The sequence below is a fragment of the Thalassophryne amazonica genome, chromosome 5, assembly GCF_902500255.1.
Source record: "Thalassophryne amazonica chromosome 5, fThaAma1.1, whole genome shotgun sequence".
NCBI classification, from domain to species: Eukaryota; Metazoa; Chordata; class Actinopteri; order Batrachoidiformes; family Batrachoididae; genus Thalassophryne; species Thalassophryne amazonica.
Window position 1 is genome coordinate 21,180,077 of NC_047107.1, and position 20,057 is coordinate 21,200,133.

General features: G+C 39.5%; 1 protein-coding gene across 1 annotated transcript in view; it reads right to left on the reverse strand.

Annotated features, from left to right (window-relative positions):
- Nucleotides 1-20,057, reverse strand: part of lmx1bb (LIM homeobox transcription factor 1, beta b) — a 169,761-nt gene that overhangs the window by 17,133 nt on the left and 132,571 nt on the right. The window contains exon 4 of the mRNA XM_034169774.1: nt 6,678-6,910. Coding sequence (XP_034025665.1) covers nt 6,678-6,910 — 233 coding nt within the window. The remainder of the gene's footprint in view (nt 1-6,677; nt 6,911-20,057) is intronic.

Genomic DNA, 20,057 nt, shown 5'->3' on the forward strand with positions numbered 1-20,057 from the left:
ACAGGCACAGATGGATTTGACAAATTCTCTGCTTTTGTGCATGTTTAAATGTGAGCCAGATGGTAGTGAACAGTGAGGCTTGGCGACATGCCTCATTGTGTGTGGAAGCTATAGGCAAAGAGCACTGGAGCTGATAAGAGCCGAGGCACAGGCTTTCTGGAGAACAGCTCCAAATCCCTCTGCCAGTCATCATGATACAGTGATTTAATTCTTTCCAGCACCAGATCCTGCCCACGCACGGAGAGCCATTAATACCGGGTGGCTTGGCTCCATCCTGTTTCCACTTCCTACTGTATCATAAAGCCACGTGGTCCTCACTCAAGTGAGAATGATACAAAAACAGTCTCACAGCCATCTTAGAATGTCCCAGCTTTGAATGAATGGCTACATTAAAAAAAAATCCTTTTCAAAATCAGTAAAGAGATGTATTAATTAGATCCAGATTGATATGGATTTTTTTGGAGGTGGGGCAATGCAAGAGTAAAAATAATTATAATGCAAATATGTCTGCCGATATATCTATTTAAAAAAATCATCGTGATATGAAAGCCTTATGATAAAGAAATGTAATAGAGGCTTGATGATTTACAGTTATATATAAACTGTATACATCATATAACACATCACACTGCCAGCACACTGCCTTCACATGGACTGGCAGTCACCATGTTGCATTATTGGCAATATTATATCCACCTGTCTGTTGTTGTTGTAAAAGGTCCACGCTTATTGAAAATGAATGGCAGCTGGTCGCTTTGCCTCTGTCTCTTGTAGCAAATGTGACCAAGAGGTATTAGGGGTCCCAGCCATGCTTGACAGCATTGTAAATAATGCCATCTGAGTGCTCTCTACTGGAAAAATCAAGTAATGACAATATTTCCAAAAACCACTTACTCCGCTTAAGGGTCACGTGGGGCTGGAGCCTATCCCAGCAGTCATAGAGCATGAGGTGAGGTACACCCTAGACAGGACACCAGTCTGTCGCAGGGCCACATATAGACAAACAAACACATTCACACCCACATGCACACTTACGGACAATTTAAAGTTCCAAATCCACATAACCTGCGTGTCTTTGGATGTGGGAGGAAGTTGGAGCACAAGGAGAGAACCCACGCAAACACGGGAAGAACATGCAAACTCCAAATAGAAAGGCCACAGGTGGGAATTGAATGCATGATCTCCTTGCTGTGGGGCAACAGTGCTAACCACTAAGCCACGATGCTGCCTAAAGTATTTTTGTGCATTGTTTATTTGGAAAAATAAAATTTTCCCATCAGCAAAAATAACACTGGCTCATATCAATAAGGCTCACACTGGCCAATATTATCAACCAACTGATATCTCGGTTGGGTTGTACTGTAGTATCACAACATAAGGTGAACCGCTGTTCGAGGAATTACAGCCTCTTTTCAAACACTGGAACACTAAAGTAGGAACTTATACTGGGCACAGGCATCGGTGGGAAGTGCCGTGGAACATTTCAGGATTCATTCTTTCTTGAAACATTTTACATTGTGTGAACCAATTTAACAAATTCCTGCGGAAAATTTTCACTCTCAAAAACTGAGACTAAACAAAAGAATTACAACAGAAAATGACTTTGGTTGAAAATGTGAAACACTTAATGAATCAATGGATTCAGATAATAATTCAGTGTCTGAAAATGTTAAAAAAATAAAAGAAATTATTGAGTTCACAATGAATCAGTGTTTTGAAATGACTGCTTCATTCAGTATCAGACTTTGGTGGGCAATTTGGCTTGAGCTGGATTTGGGCTGAATCTGGCTTTCTTCTGAATATGAACGTTGCAAATCAGATTTAAGCCAGATTGTTTGGATTTGAGCAGGATTCAATGAGGTCTGTATGCAAATGTGGCTAGAATCCGGCTAGCTCGGGGATAATGATGTCAAGTGTCCTCACTAGATCCATGTGTCCACACGTCTTCTCCAGTAAAGCCCCAGTCCCACTAAGGAAATGTATGATAAAGTGATTCAATATGATCATGTTCATTTTTGTCTGACAAGTAATTCACAAAATGTGCACCTGGTCCACTGATGTCCGCCAAGTCTGTCTGAAAGTTTTGGCATGTTCAAAATTGAACTTTGAGAACTTTGTCACTTGCTTGCACATTTTTTTCCTGTTTTGTCCTCTGCATGTCATTTATTTTTCCTGCTGTTGTCCAGCTGTTCATTCTGGTGCTCTGATTGGTCAAAAGCCCAACAAGCAGAGAAATAACTGACACAGTGATTGCAACTCCATGTCTACAACCCCTGGCAAAAATTATGGAATCACCAGCCTCGGAGGATGTTCATTCAGTTGTTTAATTTTGTAGAAAAAAAGCAGATCACAGACATGACACAAAACTAAAGTCATTTCAAATGGCAACTTTCTGGTTTTAAGAAACACTACAAGAAATCAAGAAAAAAGATTGTGGCAGTCAGTAACAGTTACTTTTTTAGACCAAGCAGAGGAAAAAAATATGGAATCACTCAATTGTGAGGAAAAAATTATGGAATCACCCTGTAAATTTTCATCCCCAAAACTAACACCTGCATCATATCAGATCTGCTCGTTAGTCTGCATCTAAAAAGGAGCGAACACACCTTGGAGAGCTGTTGCACCAAGTGGACTGACATGAATCATGGCTCCAACACGAGAGATGTCAATTGAAACAAAGGAGAGGATTATCAAACTCTTAAAAGAGAGTAAATCATCATGCAATGTTGCAAAAGATGTTGGTTATTCACAGTCAGCTGTGTCTAAACTCTGGACAAAATACAAAAAACATGGGAAGGTTGTTAAAGGCAAACATACTGGTAGTCCAAAGAAGACATCAAAGCGTCAAGACAGAAAACTTAAAACAATATGTCTCAAAAATTGAAAAATGCACAACAAAACAAATGAGGAACGAATGGGAGGAAACTGGAGTCAACGTCTGTGACCGAACTGTAAGAAACCGCCTAAAGGAAATGGGATTTACATACAGAAAAGCTAAACGAAAGCCATCATTAACACCTAAACAGAAAAAAAACAAGGTTACAATGGGCTAAAGAAAAGCAATCGTGGACTGTAGATGACTGGATGAAAGTCAGATTCAGTGATGAATCTCGAATCTGCATTGGGCAAGGTGATGATGCTGGAACTTTTGTTTGGTGCCGTTCCAATGAGATTTATAATGATGACTGCCTGAAGAGAACATGTAAATTTCCACAGTCATTGATGATATGGGGCTGCATGTCAGGTAAAGGCACTGGGGAGATGGCTGTCATTACATCATCAATAAATGCACAAGTTTACGTTGATATTTTGGACAATTGAAAGGATTTTTGGGGATGTTTCAAGATGATAATGCATCTTGCCATAGAGCAAAAACTGTGAAAACATTCCTTGTAAAAAGACACATAGGGTCAATGTCATGGCATAGAGTCAGTGTCAACGAGTAGATCTGATTTGATGCAGGTGTTAGTTTGGGGGATGAAAATTTACAGGGTGATTCCATAATTTTTTCCTCAGAATTGAATGATTCCATATTTTTTTCCTCTGCTTGGTCTAAAAAAGTAACCATTACTGACTGCCACAATCTTTTTTTCTTGATTTCTTATAGTGTTTCTTAAAGCCAGAAAGTTGTCATTTGAAATGACTTTAGTTTTGTGTCATGTCTGTGATCTGCTTTTTTTCTACAAAATTAAACAACTGAATGAACATCCTCCGAGGCCGGTGATTCTATAATTTTTGCCAGGGGTTGTAGAAGAAATAGACAGCGTGCTTTCTTTTTCTGCCTCTCTCTCTATCTATTTCCTTCAGAGTGCTAAACTTTGCTCAAATGCAGCATATTTGTCTGCAAACCAGCAAAACTCTATGGTAATGCAATGTCATCAAATCAAATCAAATCAATTTTATTTATATAGCGCCAAATCACAACAAACAGTTGCCCCATGATTAAATGCAGAGTGGTGCATACAGAGCAAAAAGAGAAAGAAACACTCAGTGCATCATGGGAACCCCCCAGCAGTCTAAGTCTATAGCAGCATAACTAAGGGATGGTTCAGGGTCACCTGATCCAGCCCTAACTATAAGCTTTAGCAAAAAGGAAAGTTTTAAGCCTAATCTTAAAAGTAGAGAGGGTGTCTGTCTCCCTGATCTGAATTGGGAGCTGGTTCCAGAGGAGAGGAGCCTGAAAGCTGAAGGCTCTGCCTCCCATTCTACTCTTACAAACCCTAGGAACTACAAGTAAGCCTGCAGTCTGAGAGCGAAGCGCTGTATTGGGGTGATATGGTACTATGAGGTCCCTAAGATAAGATGGGACCTGATTATTCAAAACCTTATGAGTAAGAAGAAGAATTTAAAATTCTATTCTAGAATTAACAGGAAGCCAATGAAGAGAGGCCAATATGGGTGAGATATGCTCTCCCCTTCTAGTCCCTGTCAGTACTCTAGCTGCAGCATTTTGAATTAACTGAAGGCTTTTCAGGGAACTTTTAGGACAACCTGATAATAATGAATTACAATAGTCCAGCCTAGAGGAAATAAATGCATGAATTAGTTTTTCAGCATCACTCTGAGAGAAGACCTTTCTAATTTTAGAGATATTGCGCAAATGCAAAAAAGCAGTCCTATATATTTGTTTAATATGCGCATTGAATGACATATCCTGATCAAAAATGACTCCAAGATTTCTCACAGTATTACTAGAGGTCAGGGTAATGCCATCCCAGAGTAAGGATCTGGTTAGACACCATGTTTCTAAGATTTGTGGGGCCAAGCACAATAACTTCAGTTTTATCTGAGTTTAAAAGCAGGAAATTAGAGGTCATCCATGTCTTTATGTCTGTAAGACAATCCTGCAGTTTAGCTAATTGGTGTGTGTCCTCTGGCTTCATGGATAGATAAAGCTGGGTATCATCTGCGTAACAATGAAAATTTAAGCAATGCTGTGTAATAATACTGCCTAAGGGAAGCATGTATAAAGTGAATAAAATTGGTCCTAGCACAGAACCTTGTGGAACACCATAATTAACCTTAGTCTGTGAAGAAGATTACCCATTTACATGAACAAATTGTAATCTAGTAGATAAATATGATTCAAACCACCGCAGCGCAGTGCCTTTAATACCTATGGCATGCTCTAATCTCTGTAATAAACTTTTATGGTCAATAGTATCAAAAGTAGCACTGAGGTCTAACAGAACAAGCACAGAGATGAGTCCACTGTCTGAGGCCATAAGAAGATCATTTGTAACCTTCACTAATGCTATGATGAATTCTAAACCCTGACTGAAACTCTTCAAATAGACCATTCCTCTGCAGATGATCAGTTAGCTGTTCTACAACTACCCTTTCAAGAATTTTTGAGAGAAAAGGAAGGTTGGAGATTGGCCTATAATTAGCTAAGATAGCTGGGTCAAGTGATGGCTTTTTAAGTAATGGTTTAATTACTGCCACCTTAAAAGCCTGTGGTACATAGCCAACTAATAAAGACAGATTGATCATATTTAAGATCGAAGCATTAATTAATGGTAGGGCTTCCTTGAGCAGCCTGGTAGGAATGGGGTCTAATAGACATGTTGATGGTTTGGAGGAAGTAACTAACGAAGTAACTAAGCAGTTTTATCCGCTGTGTTGTCCCGGATCAACACAGCGTTCAGTTTAGAAATGATCTGGTCGTTCCAACCTGTCGAATGGCCGCTCGGCACGCCGAGCACCCTCCGCCGCTGTGGGCCATCTTTAAAAAGGTTTTAACAGTCCATAATCCGCGTGATGCTGACAGAATCTTCACTGATATCCAACTGAATCTTTCGAATGGTTTCCAACTGGCTGTCTCTAACAGTTTCTGAAAAAAATTTCATGGAGCAAAGCGGCAGCCTCTCAGCAAGTTCTCAGACAAAACAAATCCGACGGGAGGGGTGGACCAGTGCTCACTCAAAGCCTGCCCACAGGTGAATGACGCAACCGACAGGCGTGGAAAAACTCACGCATGCGCACGAAGGTTCAAGCTTGGCTGATGTAATCACATGTGATTCAAATCCATATAGTTTTTGAAAAAAATAAAAAGGTGCGATACTTTTTGGACAGACCTCGTATTTCAGTGTATACAGTAAATGAGTTTGTAAAGAAAAATGCAGACACTACTACATTTTTTGAACAGCATAATATTCCTTTTCCTTCACTTTCTGTAAAGCAATAACACATTTATTCAAACTTTTCTTCATGTTTTGATTTGTAATAGAATGTGCAGTGTTCCCAATGCATTTACATGTACCTAAAAAAAATAGCTGTTATAAGGACTTTTTAAATACACTGCTATTATTTTGAACATAACAGTACCATGCTGTATGATGAATTCATATATCGTCAAAAACAACATTACAGACATGTATATTGCTTGTACGTTTGTATCATGGTGTGTAGATGTGCAGGGTATGCGGCATCCTTCTGATATCTTTCATTATGTTTGGAACAAAGGAACCAAACATCCTTGATGGAGGTACAATTGCTGTGCTTGATCTGGACACTTTTCTCCTAACATTACTGCTTCTATAAATACATTTGGTTTCAGCATTTTTGGCCACCGCTGTGATGGAATGGTGCAAACAGAATGCAACACTGTGGTGCCACATGATGATGACACCGGGGTGTTGTTCTCAGTCTTGTGCGACGGGTTGCAGAAAGCTCACCTGAGTCTGAGTCATCAGGGCTGACAGAGCTGAGTAAGTCCTTCTCCCTCTCGTAGTCGATCTTGCACAGCAGCTGACCTTCCTTCAGCACAAACTCATCGCCTTTCCTCAGCTGCCGATCGCATACACAGCAGCAGAAGCAGTTCAGGTGGTAGACGCACTCCAGAGCCCTCATCACAAACTCCGTGGGCGCGATCTTCTCCATGCAGCCGCTGCACTTGGTTGCAAACAGCCTATGGATCAAGAAAGAAGGAACAGAGAGCACTGTAGGTGTTCTGCTGACAAAAATAAAAGTTTCAGGAGTTGCTTTAAGTTATTGCTGCAGTTGTATGAGCTGTTGCTTTTCTTTGTTGAGGTGCATGGCTTTATTTATTTACTTCCCTGTGTTGCCCTTTGAAGAATTTTTATTAAAGCCCTCGTCAGACCGAATAATGAACAATGAATAATGAATAATGAGCCACGTAGCATGAATTTTTTGGTGTGAGTTGAGTTATTCAAGAAACAGGGAGAAGAGTGGCTCTGAGAGGCTCTTAGATGCAGAATATTTGGCTGACTATGGCGTCAGATCAGTAACAAAACCCTGCTCACGTATAAAATGTGTTCACGTGTAGATGTTAACTGCGCGCATGCAAATAATCACTTTTGTCTTTGATAGACAAATTTGATTTGTAAATGTTTGGTTCCCCTATATTTTCTTTTCTTTTATTATTTATAAAGACACATTATATAGACACAATTGTCTCCTTCAGGGAGGTGGTGGCGTCATGGTTTGCACGTGATTTAAGAGGTTTTAATTTGTCATCTGATGGTTAATAATCACATTATTCCCTTTGATCGTTTTGGGTGTACAGAGTCAGTCTGCAGATGAGTATCAGGAGGTGATATTTAGGACTTTCTGTAATTTGTTATGCAATAATATTGAATTTATGTGGAAATGATTGTTGTACAGAAGCTTCAGAGATCTGTCGCTTAGCTAGACGATGACTGGATTGCAGTTTTAAGCAGAAATGAGGTGATAATCACTTAACGCCGTTATCTCCGACTGACTTCTGAGGAGGGGTGTCAATCAAACCTCGCTCTCCAGAGACAGCCAATCACAGCAGAGCCAGTGCTGACCTGGTTCCCCTCCCTCATAGTGCCATAATCCCGCCCCCATAGTGCCATAAGTTTCAAGCGAGCGAGCAGGAATTCTCTGCGCGCAAGCAGAAATCAACTTTGCGTGAGCAGAAATAAACTTTGCGCGAGCAGAAATCAAGTTCAAGTGGGTGGGGGGGGTGCTGATGAGATCATTTGTGCACACGCAGTTACTATCTACACATCAAGGCATTTTTATGCAAGTGGAGTTTTGTCACAGATCTGACACCATACGAGGCTCATCTCTGAGTGTGGTGCTAATTCCGTGAAGTTCAAAATTTAGCAAAAATAGTGTGGGGCGATTTGTGTACAAGGTACTACAAGGACAAATCCCTTAGATCTTAGAGGCAGGTTAGTGGTGAGTACGAGGCTGTTAGAGGCCCATTATCCGAGTACCTGGCGGATACGAAGACGGGCTACCTGCAACAGAGCAGGTTCCACTCTGAGAAAGCCCTTGTAGCTGTTGTATGGCTGGGGGGCCTGGCTGCCTTTTTGTTTCTGTCTTTTGTTTTTCCTTCCAGGTGGCTTGCATTTGGGACTGAGTGGCTGTGTTGCTGAGGTTATCAGGACCTCACCCTGATCACCTGCGGCTCGTCAGGACTCACAGCTGAGGTGCATCTATATGGATTGGAACATGGTGGCATTTAAGACTGGAGTATACAGTGTGTATTTGCCAGAGACTCGACCTTGTGACCAGACGGGTGAGATCGTCGTCTCGGGAGCCATCTCATCATCAGTGGATGCAGAGAACGTCCAGGGTTTGATGCATGGTCTGTGAAAGAGGAGGGGGTGAGGTCTCACGCTCGTCAGCACACTTCCTGAGGTACGTTAGATTTTGTGACTAACATTTATACAGTCAGTAAATGTGGTGTCCCTCACACCTTTTTATATTGAGCTGTATGTTAGTCATGTATCGGCTTCCACTGCAGTGGAGTTTTGTGAACTGGATGTTCCATGCCTGCAGGTTGGGAAGCTGATTAGTAATCAAGCCAGGAAGTGTTTGCTGTTTGTACACCTTTAAGTGTTCTCTCTGTGTGTAGAGTGTGGACTCACATAATGGTTCCTTCTTTCACAGACTCGGTTTGTTGCGGCCACCTGGGGGGTGTCGGCGGGGTCCTTGGGGCCGAACAGCTTCTGGCTCCGGACCGTTAGCGCTGCTGGGAGCGCACCACGCCAGACCGCACTTTCTGTTATTTTTGTATCACTGTTATGTATTAAATTCAGTTAGCCTTTGTACCGTGCTCTGCTTATTTCATACTGGGTCCTTCAAACGCTGGTCGGTTCTCCGAGCTGCATCCGACACATAACAGTAGCCTTTTTTAACATCTATTTCCTGCATTTCCTTCAGAAGAACATCATGTATTTGGCTCATTATTGGAACAATCACTGAAATTTCTGACAAATCCATACGTGGCTCATTATTCATGGCTTTATTATTCGGTCTGACCAGGGCTTAAGAGTCAAGCTGATCTTGTGTTCAGCCAAGAAGGTGAGTCTTTTGGTAGTAACTCATCTGTTAAAAATGTCTATGCTGGGCTCACGTTTGTGTCCTTCCAACTAAATTTACCCACAGTAAAAAAGAGAGAATCACAGAAAACCACAAACAAATCTTTTATTTCAAAAATTTGCATATTACTTGCATATTCATAACTCTCAACGAGCTTCAGAACCTGCTTCGGAAAGCAGTGACGATGATTCATCGGTCGCTACCAGACTGCCTTGTCGTTTCTTCATATCTCATCTCACTGTCTGATATTACGCCGCTGTCTATACTTTTATCGCCGTTTGCGAGACAGCACTTCTGTCTTCTTTATATCCTATCAGGGAGATGTTTGCATTGTTTTATTAGCGACTGAGAGGTATTTAATTCATCCTGTGTTGTTCACAAGAAGCCACATTAAATGGAGCAAGAACACAGGGAGTGTGGTTGATCTTGTCCAGCCGTAAAGCTGGATTTATTAGCGGCCTCTTTGTTTGCCCCAGTCTGGAAGACAGCTGGCAGCCGCCTATCTGTTTGTGGTGAACATCTATTTCATTGTGTGAGGCGGGGAGGCCGAGTGAGGAGCAATTGACATCACGTGCTGGTTTGAGACAGAGATGAGCGATAGTGATGAATATGTGTAAATATGAGAGAATGGGAAGCCAAAGGACGGCTTTATTATGCTAATGCTGTTATAGGTGCTGATGGAGTACAGATACAGGGCACGTGCATGTGTTTGCATACAAAACTAGAGCACTGCACTCATAGAGCACAAACCTCCACCAACACTAGTTTCTAATTCTACAAATTTTTACCTTGCAAAAATTTTCAAGGTCAAAGTCCTGTTCAGAGTGCCTTTTCATAAGCTAAAATATAATACAAAATATAAATCAAAAGGGGTTTTCAATGTTAAACTCAAACATTTGCTAAATCTGCTGATTGAAACACTTTTGATTGAGATACTGCAAAGTGTACACCAAATGAGCTTGTCAATGTTCAATGCAAATGGCCACAAAATCCACAATCTGGATCAGATCCAGATCAAACTTTGTCAGGCAATAGTAAGTGCCAGTCTACACCTCACTTTCAAATATGAGAGTGATTCGGGCACGTTTGATTAAGATATAATGTAAAATATACATTAAATGGGGTTTTCAATGTTAAATTTAAATGCCCACAAAATCTGTAATCTAGATCAGATCCAGATCAAACTTTGTCATGCAATAGTAAGTGCCAGTCTACACCTCACTTTCAAATATGACAGTGATTGGGGCACGTTTGATTAAGATATAATGTAAAATATACATTAAATGGGGTTTTCAATGTTAAATTTAAATGCCCACAAAATCTGTAATCTGGATCAGATCCAGATCAAACATTGTCAGTTGATAAAAGATACCATCCTGCATAACTCTGTCAAATTTGAAGGAAATTTAACGTTTTTTTTTTGACAGAGTTATGAATTTCTGAAAATTAATTCAGTGTTAAAGATAGGGATTTTTCCAATATTCCAAGATTTGTCCTGACTTTGCCCTTTGATGTATGACCATGAAAATGTAATATTTTCTTCAATATCAGGATATGAATCTGCAGTAAAACATTTATGACAATATATGAAAAATTGTGTATTCTCAATCAGACAAACAGACAAGGAAAAAAACAAACATACAGGCAAAAACATAACCTCCTCCAACTTAATTGTCAGACATAATAATAACATATCAGTAAAGCAGAAAGCCAATAATTTGGCCAAAATAAATAATTATATTCTTTAATTTGACTGGTGTCCATTGTTAGTGGGTTTTTCATCAATTATCGAGTGTTGTATTTTCTTTCTTAACCGTCATGCAGCAGCACAACAACATAGATATCAGAATGGGCACTCGCAGGGTTCATGAAATCCTTTATTATTACAATAAGTTAAGTGGATTATTATTCAACTGTGGAAAATGCTCCAGGATAGTTCCTTGGAAAGGAAATGTTGGCATCTTTTTCAAACAAGCAGGGTTCTATTTTATTTTATTTTTTCATTACCAACCTGGATCTCTAATTAAAGACACATTTTTTGTTTTTACTAAGATTAAAAAGTAAAGGAAAAGAAAAGTAACTCCTGACGGGAAAGGTAAGAGTTCACTGGTTTGATAAGCACGTTTCCATCAAATATGTCAAGACAACTTTCCAAGCTCGAACACCAGTGTTTAAGTAATGATTGTTGGATTAGGTTAAAAAAGAGAGCAGAAAAGTCACGGAAATGACCTGTTAGCATAGTTTTTGAGACGCCCATGATTGCGCATTCACCTACGGCTGCTCTTTCACATGGTCTGATCTAGATGAAAACATTCTCATTCAGCCCCTTTTCCTTTCTTCTTTTCCTTTGGCTGGTCTAATCTTGTAAGCCATTATTTTTCTATTTCCCCTCTCTGTCACTTTGCATTATTTTTGCTGCTGTAATTCCTATTCGTCCCTTCTGGAATCTTCCTGTCCTGCTTTGTCCTCTGGTCTAATCCGGACTTTCTGCCTGTTTTCAGTCTCTGGTCCCCATTCTCAGTGGGGTTCAGATGGAATAGCCATGCATGACGCCCCTTCTATGGCAACCACACCTCCACAGGAAGGCAACGGCGACTTTTCGGATGGGCAGAGTAGGCCTTTGAGAAGCTGGCAGCAGAAGTAAATCCTTCTCTAAGGAACAAGGAGAATTAGCAGGGAGCAGTGGAGTAGGGATTTAACCCTACCCCTCTCCTTTGAAAGGCACAGTCAGTCCCACTCCTGCGGCTAGCCACAATCAAACAGAGGAGGAGTGGGGAGGTGGCAGTGGGGAGAGGAGAACACAAACTCCCTGAATGACACAAGCAGTGGATTGTGGAGGAGCCTAATCCCACTTTAATACCTTTCCAAGTTCAGCTGCTAAAGAATGCTCTTTAAAACAACACCACTGTGTGAGCAGTGAAGGTTGACCAGGGGGAGGCTCGCCATTCAACCTGCCCGACATTACCTGATTAGTGGTTTGAGGACCAGGCCAGTGGGCCAGCCGGCCAACAGGGGAGGAGATGTAAATGATGATTTTATAGATAGAAAAACATATCAGCAGGGCCTGTTGTGGCTGCAGTGACAAGATAAGCACAAAAAGAGACACCGATTTGTAAAGTTCTACTGGGATATTAGGATCTGGAGATGTGACTGGAATTTGATTTAATGTGATTTAGATGATCATTTACCACTTTTTTTCTGCTTGATCCTATTGACTATCACAATAGTCTACTTTTCACAACACAGGAGCCTTTTCAGGAATTTAGAAACACGTCTGTCAGTTTCGACCAAGGAAATGAGAACCCATTACTTTGTAAACCCAGCCCCTGAACCATATTTTACTCTGCCTCATGGAAGGTGAACTACGGTGTGGACCTTTGAGCAGTGTTGTCAAAGTAACTTTGAAAAGTTACTTTTTTAGTTACTTTATACAGTTACTTTATGCAGTTACTTCATTAGCAGATTTACGCAATTACTTTATTAGAATCTGCCAAAAACTTGCAACTAATAAGTAATGTAACTAATTTAATTTCAATTTCAATTTAATCATGTTATAATGTCACAAAATCACAACAAAAGCCGTCTCAAGGCGCCTCACACAGAACAATTAAATACAAATTAAATAAATAATTATAAAAGAATAAAAATTCTAATACATAATTAAAAACAGAAGTAAAAGAATAAAACTGAGAAAAAATAAAAACTATTCATAAGAAAGAGAATAAAAATGGGTTTTGAGTCTTGACTTAAAAATGTCCACGGACTCCGACTGCCTCACGGCAACTAATAAGGTAACTCATAATCTAACTTGGTTACTCTTAAGATTCCACAGTCAGCAAAGTAACTAATAGTTACTTTTCTGAGTACTAAATCTTAAAAATAAGTTAGATTATGAGTTACTTCATTAATTACATTCAGCAGTGGCCGACAATTTGTCCGCAGCTGCTAATGAAGTAACTGTATAAAGTAACTGTAAAATATAACTGTATAAAGTAACTAATGAAGTAACTTTTCAAAGTTACTTTAACAACACTGTCTTTCAGTACTGACCAATCTTTGACTCATCAGTTACAAGAGTACAAAGACAAAAAACAAGCATGTCAAAGAAAATTCTTAATCATCCAGATGGAGTTACAATATCTCGAAATTGAATTTTTACACCAAGATCCATGTCGGTAGAGACATTCCTACATGTCAAGCTGTAATTTTCTCAACTTCTACAACAGCAGCAAACACCCAGACCTAAAACCAAATCTTAACACTTAGGCATTCAATATATCCTGGCAAGGTCTACTACTATTTGATGTATATTATCCTTATGAGGCCCTCCTGTGGTATACTTAGCTTGTTCTAGCACTGTATGAGCAACACAGCAAACCTTCTACGGGTATTTTGTTTTCAGTGACTTGAACTCAGGGGTGGAACTAATCAGCATGTGCATGCAGAAGACATTATATGTATTACATGAGAACAGTGGTTATAGGGATGCACTGAGCCACATTTTTTCACTTTCGATCCGATCCTGATACCTGAATTTGGATATCTGCTGATACTGATACTATTGGTATCAGATTATCAGACAGACTTGATATTTTTTGGCAGCCAGATAATTGAACGTGGGCTATTGTTAGTGGTGCCGGTGTTCTGTCAAGATGAGCTTCCCCCGTCGAGTTGATGCTCCTCATAGTGGAGCATATTTACATCATAATAACCAGATAACTCTTAGTATTTAGATAACTGTAATAACCTGATGTCTCTCATTTACATGAACTTCAAAAATCTGATAATCAGGAAAAACTTGGTTTACATGATTTCAGTTCATAAGTTAGATTTCTTTTAAAGTGGAGAAAAGAGAAATGGCAGGTCTTAGAAAAAAGTGTAGACTTTAGGACACGGTTCAAGTACTGAGTTACATTTTACTGACATAGAAGCCAAAAAATAAACTTTCTTATAACACAATAAAAATACTGTTACTAGCTGAACAAAATACTTATATATAATCAAAAGAATAAATACAAATCCAAAAAAAGTTATATAACTATATCTAACCTTGGCAGTAACTAGGTTTTACAGACCTATGAGACAGTGGTCTCACCATAGGTTGCTTAAACTAAATTCTTCAAAACATATGAACTTATTTTCTTGAAATTCTACAATATTCTTAACATTTTAGTCCTGTCTCAGCTCAGACAGTGCCATATGGTAGAGGTGCAATGTATTTTCATTGTGAGAAGCCCTGCTTGCATCAACTCTATTCTCAGCTAGGAGATCAACATTTGAAGACCTAATCCTGTTGATGGTTCCATTTCCATACCACTGCACAATGACAGTATCATTGGTTGACCTGAGCAGTGTGCTTCTTCTGTAGTGAGCAGGAACATCATTCTTGGTGATAGATATATCTGTTTCAGAAATCGAACTAAACTCTCATGACATACACTATGTTTTCAAAAATACCTCTACAGCACCACGGTGAAGATCTACAGGATAAAAATACAGGAGAAAAATACAGGATATGCAGAAAGCTAAATACAATGTCATTAATTGACATATATTTAGCAATAGAAAGATATGTTTTTCATTGAGCTAGGATGAAAATCTTTAGAGTTTGGTTGTTTTTTTTTTTTTTGTCTATTTTGTGACATAAGCACGCTGTATTCACCAATAGATAAAAATGTATTATTTTGTGTATTAACATATCATGTTCACAATGTTTGTGTGAAATATCAAAATTTTACCATGAATAATTTGGAGTAGACAAGTATTAGAAATTCCGCTTTTGGCTCCAATGTCTAAATTTTGTTGTGATTTTTAACTTTGCTTGTTTGTCATTTGGCAATGATTTTCTTGGACAAATTGTAATGGAATACCTAAAAACGGGAGTTTTGAAATTTCAAATATGGTTTTGTGAGCTCCATGCAAACGTTTTGGGTGCCTAAATAAATAGAAAATGTATAACAGGGCAAAATAGGTGGTACTATCTGAAATTTTCAACAACAACAACAACAAAAAAATAGCAATTTCATGTGATTTTCACCATATATCAATACTTTTTTTTTAATAACATATTTTCATGACTACAGAAAGGTTATAGATCAAAAGCCAACTATTTTCTGCTAATAATGCCACAAAATGAAACGGATATCTAAACAAATTGGTTTCCTGAGATTTTTTTCACGCCCATGTCAGTAAAATGTAACTCAATGCTTGTAGCTTGTCTTATAGAGAAAAGACAGCTCTCTCTCACTCTCTCTCTCTCTCTCTCTCTCTCTCTCTCTCTCTCTCTCTCTCTCTCTCTCTCTCTCTCTCTCTCTCTCCAAGAAATTAGCTCTTTAGAATGCTGAAACACGCAAATGTAAAAGGACAAAATAAATCTGATTAATGGTATACATGTTTATTTATATGTAAACGGAGCCATTGTTGGGCCAGTGGCTGAAGTTTCATCTCTTGAACACTAGATGGCACACCCGCCCCGAGTACATGTACCATTTTAAAGGAGCGCATGCCTGCATTTCCAAAATACCACAACCCCACCCAAAAGTAATTAATTTACTCATATTTGGATCAGTCTGGGTAAATCATCGCAACATTCCTGCTGGCTTCTTTCATCTTTGTGGTCCTGGTGAAAAAAATCTCTCGGTACAACAGCTTTGCAAAAATTGCACGTTGCTGTCTTGCTTTACGTTGTGTAAAATATTTCCTGACTGTAGGTGTGTCACATTACTATGCGTTTCAATGCAGCACGCCTCCGTTCGGAAGGTCCCTTATGCGATGTGTGGCCAGCTAGCAGAGCAACCAGCAGGGAATTCATTCTGGAGATGTTTCAGCAGAAAACACACAAACACAGACGTGGCTCCTGGATCGGAAAACTCCACAGGTTGTATCAGAAATTTCTGATCCGTGAAATATGTTGGTATCGGAACCTGATACCGATATTGTATTGGATCGGCCCCATCCGTAATTGTTTACTTTGCAACCTTCATCATCGTTGTTATCCAGTTTTCATTATTGTTGATGTCTTGCATTCATCTTCTTAGGAGATAACTTGAAAAATGTTGAACAAAGATGTGTAAATAAAACATGAGACCACCTGACAGCTTTTGTATTGCCAGAGTTCCAAATATTGTCAAGTATTCTTCCTTTGAGGCCTTTTCAGCATCAATTCAAAGGCTTTGATCCCTTATCGATGATCTGAACAAGCTGTCAAGTGAAGTATGGTGCTGTTATTTGGGATCTGAGCATTCAATGGCTGAGAGTATGTTCATTCAGCAATCTGTTCATCCATTTTTTTCATCACCCATTCATGCAACCTCAAATTCATAAAAATACTGTTACCAAGCTACACTTAATTGTCTTCCCTGGCTTATGAACCACAGATTAATGTCACAGTCTTATGTAAAACACAACATAATAGTGAGGAAAAAAAGAAACGCGATTAATCAAAAATGGAAGAGAATCAATGAAACGCTACAGATTTTACTTGCTTTGATTTTGTGGTATTTATGAAATACGCTGCCACCATTTGGGATCTCAGCATTCAGTATTATCATTCAGCCATCTGTTCATTCATTCTTCCTTCACCCATTCATGCAAACTTGCATTCATAAAAATACTCTTATCAAGAAACACTTAATTGTACTTAATTCCCTGGCTCTGAAACTACGGATTAATACGGAAACCATAATGTGTACAACATGAAGCTGTAGTAGTAGTAGTAGTAGTTAAAGAAAATATAGAAACACATAAAAACATGAAAAGAAACATGATTCATTCACTAGTTTTGACTTCATGGCTCTTAAACTGAGGTCTCTATGCTGCCTAAGAACTTGCTAGAATGGTCTGTATAGTAATTCCTTCCTTAGCTCTAAACCACGGGTATCAAAAGTTTTTCAAAATGGCAGGAACCTAAAATCCTCTTTGCAACCTTCTTCAGATGCTTAGGTAACCTGACTCCAGGTGTTGCAGAATCACTGGACTGATCAGTACCTTAAAGTTGGAGACCACCAGCATGAAATCCACGTTCCAGCTCTTGTTTTACCCCTCCCACACCTGAGTGCACAGATCAAGTGATGAGACCCCACTTGTGTGGATCAATGACTGCATCTTAAGCAGGGAACTAGCAGGAAACTGTCAATATTTACCCAGGCCTCCCCACAACCGGACTCATAAAGGACAAAAAGAGCAGATCTCAGCACATACCATTGTCCCGGAGGAACCGTTATGTTCTTCTTTTAAATCCTGTGTCCACATACCTGTAACCCCACCCCACATACACACACACACACACAGCACTGATGCTTTTCTCTCTGTCTTTGACACATGCCTGCACTGTTAGGTTTGTTTTCAGTAATGCAAAGACATCATCATGAAGAAGACAAAGCCACGAGAACAACAGTTGATTTGTCTAACGAACACTTTGGTGTAGCTGAGACACTCAGCCTCTCTCCAACTCTTCTTCTTCCCCCTTTGGAGGCACTTCAGGGAACTATTCTCTTTGAACAGATTATAACTTAAAGTGTGACAACATCTTAAGCTCTCACCACATGTTGCCAATGATTTCCTTTCTGCAAACATTACGTTTAATGCTTCTGCCGCAGTGATAAGGATCAGTCGGATGAGTGGGATAAAAGAAACCCTGTAGAATGAGACGTGGGGGGGAGGGGTGGAGCTGCTTATGGCTCTCGATAATCATGCTACATTTAACATGTGCAACAAGCTCACCTACACGCCTTTGCTATTGAGCAACACTCTGAGAAATTCCGTTACCATTTACTGAAGAATAGACTGGGCTATTATGTCACCGCATCCCTTCAAAGACAGAGGGGATGAGGATTATCCCGCAGCAGCTGTAAGCTATTACTTTGAAGATGGGCTCTCGTGTTTGGGCAGGAAACCTGTGGCCACGCCAATCACACTGAGGTGAGAGAAGAGGCAGGTCAGACGAGGGCCTCCAGGCACGACCAAGAGCTGTGGTCAACAGTGCACTTACACAACCCTGTTTTTCACTTTTGTTGTGAGTTGCAGGGCATCAAAACATTTGTTCAACATTCAGAACAAGAGCAATCTGAGATTTCTGATGTCTACCAAGGGTTGACGAGGACTCAAAATCACATTGTGACACGGACATTACCTGGATCTGGATTCCACAACACAATGCCATAATTGCATACTCACCCAGAATCCAGTTTTGACGTAATCCTTCAAAACCTATATGAAGTGAAATCTTGATCCAGAATCTGGATCCGGAATCTTCACGAAATCTTCCATGTCCTAATATCAATCTGTGGTGAAAACCTCATCAAAATCCATACAGATGTTTTGACGTAATCGTGCTAACAGGCAGACAGACAAATAAATAATGGCCGATGATATTATTATGTCCTTGGCGGACGAAATAAAGATCAGTGAAGTCAAGGTTCTAACTGAAGGGAAGACCTTTCGAACAGTGGAAAACGTTGTCTTATCACCTCTGGTATGTTCAGCAGCTGCCCAGCATAACACTGAGTTACCATAGTTTTCCAGAGTATAAATTGCATTTTTTGGTTGCTTGTTTGTTTTTTAAGAGATTGGGAGGTCCTCCAATTTATACTCCAGTCTGACACGTATACCAAAAAAAAAAAAAAAAAAAATCAAGTGTTTTTATTATTATTATTATTATTATTATTATTAGTGGCAGCAATAATAATAATAATAATAATCATAATCATAATAAATAAACTCCAATAATAAAATAATAAATGGCAATAATAAAAGTACACTACAACAATGGACAAAAAAGAGCTGCTGATACAGAGCAAAGGTACAGTATGACATAGTCCGGTGTGACTTATACTCCAGAAAATACAGTGACCAATTCAGATCGGACATTAATTTCACATCCAGGCTTCAAAATGAGAGAATAACCCTGTTGTGTCTGATGATTTGCGGAGGCTAATGCTTTACAGTCACAAATGGAGTTTTACAGGTGATGCGTTACAGCTATTTGTGACCATAATCCAGCAATTAACATCCGCAAATCATCAGACACAAAGGGGTTATTCCAATTGTAATCCAATTCCATCGTTTGCACGGTTTATTTTTCTGGAAGTAATTTGATCGGTGAAGCTTACTGTAGCAACGGCGTCGTCACTCCAGTGCCATTACTGACATTTGCGGAGCAAAGTGGTCAGGACACGGCCGCAGAGTAATACATCAAATGTGAAACGGTCGAATATTTTGTCACCGTCACATCGATATTTTATGGTTGGAAATATCACATGATTAACCAATCAGATTTACAGAACAAATGTAATTGGATTAGAATTCTGAATATATTATGGAGAATACACGCAAGCCATACTAGTGACCAGCCTTCAGTCCCCATCACAGAGCTCATGTCACTGCCTCCAAATGTTGCTAATGTCCCAACACAAGAACTGTCCAAGCAAACTTATATCTCTCATGCACACAATCCACACCAATCAATCAATTGCAGTGCCAAAAATTGCAGTGTTTGTGCAGTTATTGATCAGCAATCAAATATTTGACTGAGCACATTTTTTGCAAAGGAAAGGTCTCACTGCCGGTAACCAATTACACTCCCAATGCAGGGTGAGATATAAAAAGGTTCTTACGATGGTATAATGACCAAAATCCATCCACATCATAGTCAGGAGAGACAAGGTACAATAACACAATATTTCACATTATTACCACTTTACCAAGGTGTTGCTAGGCCGGTAGCGTAGATTTATGTTTTA